This window comes from Podarcis muralis, chromosome 17, assembly GCF_964188315.1.
Source record: "Podarcis muralis chromosome 17, rPodMur119.hap1.1, whole genome shotgun sequence".
Classification (NCBI taxonomy): Eukaryota; Metazoa; Chordata; class Lepidosauria; order Squamata; family Lacertidae; genus Podarcis; species Podarcis muralis.
This window is the reverse complement of record NC_135671.1, coordinates 35,138,843-35,150,620: the sequence shown is the minus strand read 5'-3', so window position 1 is coordinate 35,150,620 and position 11,778 is coordinate 35,138,843. Positions and strand designations below refer to the sequence as shown.

Below are 11,778 nucleotides of genomic sequence, written 5' to 3'. Positions count from 1 at the left end.
GCAAGTAGATAAATAGGTATTCTCGCGGGAAGGTAAATGGCATTTCCATGCGCTCTGGTTTCTGTCAGTGTGTCCCATTGCACCAGAAGCGGTTTAGTCATGCTGGCCACATGACCTGGAAAGCTATCTGCAGACAAACGTCTGCTCTCTCGTCCAGTAAAGCGAGATGAGCGCCGCAACCCCATTAACTGGTCTTAACCCTCCAGGGGTCCTTTTCCTTTTTTATCTTTCTGTCCCACATAATTGATTCCATGATGCAGCACGCACACACACCATTTGAATGGGAATGGACATCAAATCTGCGGGGGTCCGGCCCCCTCAAATATGTTACTGTGGGGGTCGAAGCCCCCACGGCCCCCAGGAGTTGGCTCTTATGGGGCCGACCAAGACATTTTGACGCGCCACTGACGCGTGGAATGCAGATAGCGGGTGGGGTGGCTCCTTCTTAAGGGCTGCCTCGCAGGTGAGATGGCAAGAGTCTAGTTCTCAGTGAGGCTCGTTTGCCCGAGGGCGGGGGAGTGCGTCAAAGCCCGGCGCGCTGCAGCTGCGCCCCCCACCCTCAGCACTGGAGCGGGCGCGGCGCCGTCTGATCGCCAAGGCGGCCGAGGGGAAAGGGTTAAGGAGGCCGGACTTGGCCGGCGAGGGGGCGCCGCATCCTCTCGCTGCCCCCGCCAGGTCGCGCTCGGTGGCAGCCGGAGCGCACGTCGGCCCCGCCCGCGGCGCACAGGAGCGGGAGCCGGGGAGGGGCGGCCGCCGCCCTCGCCGCCTCCTTGTGCCGCTGCTCCAGCTCCGCCAGCCTCGGGCGCGCATGCAGCCGGCGAGCCCCAGAGAGAGGATCCGCCCGGCGCGCCCCGGGCCAAGCGTCCCAGGCGAGGCGCCCGCCAGGCCCGCCGCGAGGCCGGGGCTGTGCCGCAGTCGGGGGACGAGCGGGCGGGCGAGGCGCCCCCTCCGCGCAGCCCACCTGGCCAGCCCCGCCCTGAGCCGCGGCCTGGCAGGCGGCACGGGAGGAGGCGCGCAGGCTCGGCTCGGCTGGCACTAGGCGCCCATGGGGCGAGCTCTTCGGGCCGGCCAGCGATGGACGACTCCGGGATCATACGCCGGAGGCGGCTGCAGGTAAATCAGGGCGCGCGGCGGGTCCCTTCTCCCTCCTCTCCAAAGCGAAGCCCGCGCCGCCCTGGCCAAGCCTGCCGCGGTGCCGGGGATGCGGCGCGCAATCCGCGCGCCCTCTCCGCCGACGCAGGGAGGCCGGCCGATGATGGGCAACCGAGACAGGGCGGCAGTCGCCGCCGCCGCCGCCGCTCTCTCCTCCGCCATCCCGGGGGAGCCTCCGAGCAGAAGCCCAGCCCGGGCTTGCTCCTTCCTGCAGGGCGCAGGTGTGCTCGGTGCCAACCCAGCGGCGCTTTCCTTTGGTGCCAGGGGGGCGCCGCCGGAGGTGGCCGCGCTCCCCGCACGCCAGACCCGAGCAAATCTTCTGGTGTGTCGCAGGGGGAGGAGTGGGAAGGGGGGCGGAATGGCCGAAGACCAGCGGGGAAGCCGAGGGCCGCCTGCCCCGGGTGGGCTGTGGGGTCACGCGCGTCCCTGGGCAGCGCCAGGGAAAGATCAGCGGCGCCTGCGAATCATCATTTGGCTTTGCTGAAAATGAGATCTGGGAGAAGGTTCCCTTTTCCGCCTCCTTTCTCCCAGCTCCATCCGTTGGGGCAAAGCCAGACTGAAGAGACCGAGGCTGTACCTCAGTCCTAGGAATATAAGAATTTCCCAGCGGGGTCAGGCTGGAGTCCGTTTATGTAGTGTTTGGCAGCATGCAAAAATGACAAGCAGCAGTCCCTGCCCCGAGGAAGTTCCACTCTAAATACAGGGCACTAGCAAAGGAGAAATAGGGGTAGAATTATTGCATTTATTTACTTAAATAACTTGTTTAGATTTCTGCCCTACGCCTTAAGTACATTATCAGGGCAACTTTACAAACATTATTATTTTATAAACCTTAATGCGTAGAGTAAACTACAGCTTGAGCATGGCAGCACCCAAATGGAATAGAGCAATTGACAAACACTAAAAAGGTTGAGAGGGTGGGGGATCAAAAAAGTGCCGAGGAAGGCTTGGAGTGGGTGCTGGGTGAGCCTTTGATTGTGAAAACATTCCAAAGCCAAGGTGTCTTATATTGCTACATTTCATTCCCACTTTCCCACTTTGGGTGTCAGGAAATGTTGAACAGCAAAAGACTGCAATGGAAACATCCAGTTGCTAAAGCTTCTTAGGGAAAGCCCCTGGAGGCCAACCCACCACACCTTTGACATTAGGGATTTTGTTTGGCTGCTCCAGAAGTTTCACAAATGCTCTGTGAAGCACTGTGTGCTGATAGCACACATTGTGTGCACAGAAGAATTAGGACTGTGACATGAATGAGATCTAACAACTGGAGTAGTATGGATACAATGAGAGGCACAGAATGGGGCACCCACCCAGAGTCCCATGGACTCTGGGCCTAAGCAGGTTCTGCCTGGCTGGTATCTGTTTGTGAGCCGCCGCCCCCCCCCCCCCAATATTGAATCAATAGACTGTTCTCTTGGCTCCTTGCAGGCAGTATGAGCTGTGGAGGTAACAAACAACCTCTCCACATGTCCAGACACTTCTAGTTATATGTTTTTAAAATACTTAGCTTTAACAGTTGTTTAGCCTTGTCTCTCTTATTTCACAGAGCTTGATAGGTGTTCATGGTATATAAACAAGTTGTTTGGAATTACGGAGGCATGACAATGTATGCATATGCTAGGTTCCCAGAGAGTAGGGCAGTCCATTCATCTGCATACTGTCCTGGGCAGGAAGGAAGGATACAAGAGAGAGAAAGCTACGGGGATGCTCAGCTCATGTGGAAGGGGAAAGCGAAACAGCAGAAGTCCCCGTGGCTGGACAACGTGCTTAGTGAAGGCGAGGCATTCTAAAAATGGAAACAAAACTTGTTCAAAGCCCATCATTTCTTGGAAGCAATCTGTTCCTAAGAAACCAAATTTACCATTTCCCGAGCTGTATTTGCAGCGGGTCCCTGGAAGGATGCAGAAAGTGTAGTGCAGACTTTTCTGACTTTGTGCTCTCCAGGTGTTTTGGACCGCAGCATGTTGGCTGAAGGCTGATGGGAGTTGTAATCCAAAACATCTGGAAGGGCACCAGGCTGGCAAAGGCTGCTGTACTAGTTAGAGTGCTGGGACTGGGGTGACCCAGGCAAATTCAGATCTTTTCTTAGCTGGGAAACCTTGGGCCAGCCATCATTGGTGTAATCCAACTCACGGGATTCTTTTGAGGATAAAATGGATCTTTGGTTCCTTGGAGGAAAGTGAGGATATAAACGTGATAAATGAGAAAATCTGTTTCTCTGTATTTCACATTGGTAGACATTGGAAGCTAAGAGACATATGAAATAGCAAAAAGTTGACTGGATATGGACAGCTAGTTTCATAGTTCTATTTGGGATTGTATTTTGTTTTGAATTGTTTTTATTCTGTATTTTATTTTGCTGTAATCCATTCTGGGGGTTTCCGGTGAAGGGTGGATAATCTAATAGTTATGATGATGATGATGTTGATGACAATTAATACTTTCAATTAATAATGCAGCGATCCATAACCTCCCCTACCTTATTTTGCAGTCTCCTTGATGGAGAAGAGAAAGTCACCATCACTCATATAATCTTGGAGTAGGGTTTAATTAATTTATGTAGGCCCATCTGCGGTGTCTTTATGCAATGCCCAGGCTGTCCTGAAGAATATGAAGTGAGAACTGATGAAAGTGCTTCTGACCATGTGAAGAGAGAATTTCATCCGACATAAAGCTACAGATTCCCAGGACTAAGCCATAGGGTTCTCAGGTCTGAAAGTGTTGTTTCCAGATAGTCTCAGTCCTGGAATTTGCACTGTTAGAAACTAAATGCCATCTTTCAGTGACGTCCACTAGACATCTTTTGCTATATCTCTTCGGACATCATGCCTAACCATGTTCTGCACCAATCAGAGTTCAAAATCCAGACTATGGTTTGTGCTTCTGCACATGTAAGCCAACCATTGTTTATTTGTCCAGGCGATAGGTTTAAGCATTTCCTCCTTCTTTTACCAATGGTCCTAACAATACTTTGGACTTGTATGTATACTGCCTTTCATATGCTACACAGCAGGAAAAATACAATGATTCATCAAACAGGTTACAACACTAAACAGTTAAAATCTTCAAAAGTAAAACACAGCAGTTATCCAGGGCAAATCTACACAAAACCACCTCTGGAACTAGACACCAGCAAAGATCCTAGGGTCACAAATGCATCTTCAGAAGGCGCCCAAACACCATCAGTGTTGGTGTCCAGCTGGACATGCCACCAAGAGCCACCAAGAGAAGGCTCTATTCCTGATCACCCCCAAATGCACTTCTTCACAATGTTCTACAACCAAGAGGCCTCAGCTGATCAGACAGGGCAATATGGGAGGAGGCAATCTGTCAATCTGGTCCCAAGCTGTTTGGGGCTTTGTAAGCCAGAACCAAAGGGACGCGGGTGGCGCTGTGGTCTAAACCACTGAGCCTAGGGCTTGCCAATCGGAAGGTCGGCGGTTCGAATCCACGCGTCGGGGTGACCTCCCGTTGCTTGGTCCCAGCTCTTGCTAACCTAGCAGCTTTTTTCCATGCGCTGCTCTGGTTTCACCAGAAGCGGCTTAGTCATGCTGGCCGCATGATCCGGAAAAACTGTCTGCGGACAAACTTCAGCTCTCTCGGCCAGTAAAGCGAGATGAGCGCCGCAACCCCAGAGTCGTTCGCGACTGGACTTAACTGTCAGGGGTCCTTTACCTTTTAAAGCCAGAACCAGGAAGTTAAACCTAGCCTGATAGCTAATGATCAGCCAATTGAGCTCCTTTAGGTAATAATATCTGTACAATAATGTAATCCATTGAGTAGCCGAGGCACCACATTTGTCGCTACTGCAGGTTCCAGATCAGCCCCAAAGGCAGCCCCACAATAGAGCACATTGCAGCAATCCAACTTTGAGGTAGCCAGTGGATGAGTCACGGGCATAAGGCTATTCCTGCCCAGAAATGACAGAAGCTGGTAAAAGGCACTCCTGTGCCATTTGATCAAGTGTGGATGAAGTGTATTGACTGACGTGGGTTTTTTTGCCTACTGTTTTCACGATGCTACAAAGAAAATATCACCCCTACGCCTTAATTATACTGTGGCTTCGATATTATTTGTGGAGCTGCAGATATAAATAGTATGCCTTACATTCTTTTAAATGTGACTTGAATTTAGCAACAGTCTTCATGACTTGCAACCATTTTCATGTAGTAATTATAAAGCTAGTAATCCTTTATCATAATATTTTAATGTGATATGTCGGTGCTGTAGCGTTTTAGACACTTTGCATACAGTAACTCCTACAATAATGAGGTTGAGGTAGGCCCAATATTATTAGCTTTAAGCAGCCCTCTCCTAAACAAACAAACAAACAATATTAGTGTGACTTGCTGAAGGCCATCTAGTTCAGTGTTTCCCAACCTTTTTTGGGCAAAGGCACACTTGTTTCATGAAAAAAATCTCGAGGCACACCACCATTACAGCCCCGTGACGTCAGCGCGCAGCGTCACGCCGGGAGGGACGCACGAAAGTGTAAGTTTCAATTTTTTCCCCTCCCCCTTGCCTTCCTTCTGTGCCAACCGCCAAAAAGCCAAGAAAAAAGCCAAGACTTTAGGGCAGCAGGTCGACACGGAAGAAGCTCCTACCTAAGGACAGGTGCGACGGCCGTGTCCTCTTCTGCCACACTTGGCAGCCCTGCCTCACGGTCGTGACTCCCACCCTGATTTCTCCCCGCAGGTCGAGCGGCACAGGCAGCCCAATGTGTCCAGCCCAGACACAAGCCCCGCTTCCCCACTCTAGATCCTGAATGCGACCAAGTGCTCTGGACTCCCGAGCAGGGTGGGAAAGAGGACTCGCATCTGGTAGCCTCCGGGCTCCTCGCCTGCTCGAGGGATGGCATTGCAGGCAAGCTGCCGGCCGTCGCCATCGCCGCCCCCTCATGCGAGTGGACCTGCCCGGAGTGGTGGGCCGGGGGAGGCTCGCTCTCTGTGGGGATGTGGCCCGCACGCGCGGCCCCGCTTCCTCCTGCCCAGGGCTGAGCTCCTTACCCGCGATCTCGGTCTCGCGCACGCGGATCCCACTTATTCCGAAGCTCACGCCACTAGCCGGGGCTCTCACACCGTGCCAGGGCGAGGCGGCGCGGCCCACTGACGTCATCGCGGCTTGCCGCCACCCTCGACTTCCCTGTTCCCTCCCCTCCCTCGGGTCGCCGTGGTTACCGAGGACTGCAAGCTGCTCGGGCGAGCGTGGGGCATTAAGTGGGAGAAGGAAAATTAAAATTAAAACTCGCCTGAAGGCCGCCTCTCCGGATATCTTTCGAATTTTTTAATTTTTCCCGCGGCACACCAGGCAACGTCTCGCTGCACACTAGTGTGCCGCGGAACACCGGTTGGGAAACACTGATCTAGTGTGTTGATAGCACAGGTGAGATTTGAACTCAGGACTTCTTATTGATAGCTAGGTTTGCTGCATTAAGTCTCTTGGAGAGACAGACCAGGCCAGATAGGGTGCCCACGGTCCAAATACAATACTCAAGTTGTGGGGGTGAGCAAAGCTGATGCATGCAAAACATTTTTAACTTGCTAATATTCCAAGGTGCCCAGGTGGTAGTCTTGGCTCTTCCTACTTTCCTCTTAAATAGCCCTCTGAGTTAGGAGAGGAAGAGGGAGTGATCTTCCCAAGACTACCCAGTAAGGTCCATGGCTGAGTGGGGATGTGAACCCAGCTCTCCCCCAGTCCTAGTTACAGCACCCTAGCATTGCATTGACTGGCTCACCTTCAAGGATGGCTATTTGACACAGGTAAGTGTAGGCTGGGATTTCGATATGTTGCAAATGCAGCGTGTATCTCAGCCTCTCTGCAGACCATTCTCAGGAAGTCCGCAATTGGTGGGACACACACACACACACACACACACACGATGGATGGGGCAGATTATAGTACTATTTTGGAATATGGCACCCTGTGTGATGCCAAAATTTGGCGTATTCCCCGCAAATGGATCTTCTCCTTTTTGGATCTTCTCATTTTTGGATGCCCTCACCTCAGCACCCTGTGCAGTAGAACTGCCTGCACCACCCTAAATCTGGTGTTGTGGTGGGAGGAAATTTGGGAGCATGGCTGGCTGGGGGTTGCAGCAGCGTGGGAGAAAGCCCCCCTGACTGACTCCTATGGGACTGTTGCCAACAGCTGACACGCTTCCAGGAAGACACTCTACAAGGATGTAGAAGGAGAATGCAGCACCCGAAAGTGACTCGTAGGAGAGTCGGACCAGTTACAAAAGGCCAATGCTTCTCCATGCCTGGTTGGCCACTGTGGGGAATTGGATGAGAGAGGCCTGTGGTGATTGTTATTATTCTTTTATTTAGTGTTAGGGTAATTTATTTAGTGTTAGGTAGTACCTCTGGTGGGGAACGCATTGTGCTCCTTGGGTAATTTGTCCACCTTTGGTCCCCATCCTGCACTCAGCCTTCACCTGTGGCTCCTAGGAGTTGTAAGCATGTGACAGTGGTCATACCCTGGGAAAGGACTTCAACTGGCCAGATAAACCAGGTGAAGGTTGCCAAAGGGACTCAAACCCTTGGTGAGTTAGGGACTTCCCTGGCGTGAGAAGACGGGCTCAGGCAGACTAAACAGAGGAGGCCAATACAGTGGTACCTCGGGTTACACACGCTTCAGGTTACAGACTCCGCTAACCCAGAAATGGTACCTCGTGTTAAGAACTTTGCTTCAGGATGAGGCCTCATTAGCTAAAGTGGTGCTTCAGGTTAAGAACAGTTTCAGGTTAAGAATGGACCTCCAGAACGAATTAAGTTCTTAACCCGAGGTACCACTGTAGTCGGTTCAATGAACCATATACAGTGGTACCTCGGGTTACATACGCTTCAGGTTACATACGTTTCAGGTTACAGGCTTCACTAACCCAGAAATAGTGCTTCAGGTTAAGAACTTTGCTTCAGGATGAGAACAGAAATCGTGCTCCGGCGGCAGCAGGAAGCCCCATTAGCTAAAGTGGTGCTTCAGGTTAAGAACAGTTTCAGGTTAAGAACGGACCTCCGGAACGAATTAAGTACTTAACCTGAGGTACCACTGTAGTGCAGGTTCTTGGCACCCAGGGTGCACGTGTGTGTGTGCCTGAGAGATGGGGCACGGAAGGTGCCCGCGCCAGCCCAAGCCCTCACTTCTAACCGAGGTGTGGCAGTCTGAGCTGGTGGCGAGGGAGGGAGAAAGAGGCTTGAAGGCACCCCATGACGAGGGCAGACCTGAGGGCTGTGGCACCAAAGCGGCATATTGTGGGGGTGCCGGGGGGGGCCATTGCCCCAGGTGCACAATTTGGGAGGGTGTGCAAAGCAAGCACACCATGCAGAAATCCCTGTCATGTGCCATTCATGCCCTGCCCCTACCCGGCGTACGGGTGCCCACCTGGCAGCCTGGGGCGTCCCCCTTTGCAAAGGAGGAGGAGGTTGCAAGAGCCTCTTGCTTCTTCTTGGTGGGTGGCAGCAGTGTTCTCCCACCCAGTTCCTCTCTGCCCACCCAGGGGTGGGGTGTGCGGGCATCCCTTCACTGGCCACAAGGGGAAGGAGGTGCCACCGCTTCCCCAGTCCTGAAGGCCCAGCCCACGTGTGGCTTGGCGAATGAGGGGGCATGTTGTGGGAGTGCCTGGTTGCACCCCCTTGCGCCCTTTCCAAAATCTGCACCCAAGGTCATGGGCCTCCCCACATTATGCCTGTGGGTGCAATGATCACGAAGGCAGTTTCTGCACCTGCTGTGGAGGGAAGTGAGGGGCAGGTGGGGCTCGTCAGCCTACGCAGGTAGCCCATCTAGGAGAAGGAAAATTCTGATTCTAAACCATGCGTAAGCTAACTAAGGCCTGGGGGCCGGATCCAGCCCAATCGCCTTCTAAATTTGGCCTGCAGATGGTCCAGGAATCAGCGTGTTTTTACATGAGTAGAATATGTGCTTTTATTTAAAATGCATCTCTGGGTTATTTGTGGGGCATAGGAATTCGTTCATATATATAGTCCGGCCCCCCACAAGGTCTGAGAGACAGTGGACCAGCCCCCTGCTGAAAAAGTTTGCTGACCCCTGTTATAAACCTTTGCTGCCTTTGAAAGAAAAAAAGGCTCAGGAGTAAACCCTACACAAATCCGAAGTGGAGTCCCTAAGATGGTTGGATAGCCTCTTGTATGTCTCCTCCTGGCAACAGCTGCAGCCAAGCTGGTGCTAAACATATTGCTCTGCTTTCCTTTGGACCACATCAGTGAGGCTGAGAGGGGCATCTTGTCTTCTTGGGAGCCCTCCATACATACTGCCCAGGCTTGTGTCCGGGGAGGTCACATTGGCCTCCTAACACAGTGGTTTGACTTCACCCCTGGAGGCCCACTCCATTGTCTTGAGACAAAAGGAAGCCAACAATGCTTTATACCACAAGGGTCTCAAGGTAACTTCTATTAATACAGCAAAAATAATACAGAATGCATACAATAAAAATTCAAATAAAGGCAGTCATACATGTGGTGTAAACCACTGAGCCTCTTGGGCTTGCCGATTGGAAGATCGGTGGTTCAAATCCCCGCAACGGGGTGAGCTTCTGTTGCTCGGTCCCAGCTTCTGCCAACCTAGCAGTTCAAAAGCACGTCAAAGTGCAAGTAGATAAATAGGTACTGCTCCGGCAGGAAGGTAAATGGCGTTTCTGTGCGCTGCTCTGGTTTTGCCAGAAGCGACTTAGTCATCCTGGCCACATGACCTGGAAAACTGTCTGCGGACAAATGTTGGCCCCCTTGGCCAGTAAAGTGAGATGAGCGCCGCAACCCCAGAGTTGTCCGCGACTGGACTTAATTGTCAGGGGTCCTTTACCTTCACCTTTAAAGGCAGTCATACTAAATACCGTAGCTAAAAGCCGTGGCGCTGTGGGTTAAACCACAGAGCCTAGGACTTGCCGATCAGAAGGTTGGCGGTTTGAATCCCTGCGACAGGGTGAGCTTCTGTTGCTCAGTCCCAGCTCCTGCCAACCTAGCAGTTTAAAAGCACGTCAAAGTGCAAGTAGATAAATAGGTACCGCTCCAGCGGGAAGGTAAACGGTGTTTCTGTGTGCTGCTCTGGTTCGCCAGAAGCAGCTTAATCATGCTGGCCACATGACCCGGAAGCTGTACGCCGGCTCCCTCGGCCAATAAAGCGAGATGAGCACCGCAACCCCAGAGTCGGTCACGACTGGACCTAATGGTCAGTGGTCCCTTTACCTTTACTTAAAACAGTTGCACAACACTGTGACTCGTCATTAAAACAACAAACCCAAGAAAGCCCACCCCGCCAGAAGAGGAAAATCTCCACAGCCAAATGGATTGGAGTAAATATAAGTCCCAGCCTGGCACCAAAAATATGACAGTGTTTGTGCCAGGCAGGCCCTTCTGGAGAAAGCATTTCATAATTGGGCCACTGTTGAAAAAGATCTTTCTCCTGCAACTGCCCTCCTCTGGTTTGAACCAGTAGGTATGGTCTGTCTTCATTATGATGGGGAGGGGGAGAGGTTAATGAAGTATACATGCCCCAATCCTGACTCCATCCAATTTTAGCCATATCATGTTGCCACAAGTCTGTAGTTAAGAAGAGCTTTGAGCTCCACTGAACGGCATCCCCAGTTCTTCAGACCCTGCACTTGCTGTTCCACCGTACACATTCCAAGTGTGCCTGCCTTTTCTTTCGCTGATCTTAGAGGTAACCTTCTGCATGTTCACAGTTCTGTGGGTAGTTTAGGACTGGCAGAGGGAGCACGGAAATGGAGCAGTGCTGTCCCTGTGTTCAGAGAGCCTCTCTTGTGTGCTATGGGTGGGGTGGCCTGCAGAGAGAAGCTACTAGCGCTCATGTGTAATTGGGTTCCGGAGAGCATCGCCATGTGAAAGCAGTGAGAGGTGCAGCTTTTACCACAAGAGTGATTGTGCTGCTCTGATGTCCCTCAGCATGGCTCTGGCGGTGAACATGCCTTCTCTCGAAGACCATTTGGTACATCAACACCCCTCTTCCTGCCTATCAGGGGGCACTTACTTCATATCTGAGTCACTGCTGACTTTTTCTCTTAGCTAGTCACTGTTTTTATGAGCTGACTGGATCCAGAGGGTTGATGGGAGGCACCAGCTGGGGAACCCCCAATGAAACCCCAGGGGATTGGTGGTTGGATGATGGTGAGTGGCCAGAGGGAGAAGAGGGGGCAGAGGAGGAGGTGTCAGAAACTGAAGGGGCAACAAGGTTCAGTGAGCAGGAAGAGGCTGTGGCAGAGAGCAGCCCAGAACCAGGGGCTGTAGAGGAGAGGGGCCAAGAGGCAGAGATGAGGCAGGCTGCTGAAGAAGTCTGGGGGGCTTCCCCTCCCCCCTGGTCTCCCAGAACCAGAAGAGGTATGAAGAGGGTGGAGCAAAGACAGGTAATACAACAGAGTCTCAGATTGCATGGGAAGGACCCAGAGAAGGAGGAAGCTTAGGCAACTATGAGAAGGCAAGGACCTTTAGTCCTCAAAACTGCCTCATAGGGGCAAGTTCTACCTGGAAGAGTTGGTGTTCTCTGCAGGCCTGGCCTCCTGGGCTGTCTAGTTTCTTTGAATAAAAAGTTAACTTCACTGAAGCTGTGTGAGTTATTACTAACCTGCTCCTGGCACCCACCCCTGACAACTGTCTTTGT

General features: G+C 52.3%; 1 protein-coding gene across 1 annotated transcript in view; it reads left to right on the top strand.

Moving 5' to 3' along the window:
• The first annotated feature begins 965 nt into the window (after positions 1 to 965).
• The window catches only part of MAST1 (microtubule associated serine/threonine kinase 1), a 97,719-nt gene continuing 86,906 nt past the window's right edge, over positions 966 to 11,778 (top strand). Inside the window, exon 1 of the mRNA XM_028711669.2 lies at positions 966 to 1,113. Coding sequence (XP_028567502.2) covers positions 1,075 to 1,113 — 39 coding nt within the window. The 5' untranslated portion in view covers positions 966 to 1,074. The remainder of the gene's footprint in view (positions 1,114 to 11,778) is intronic.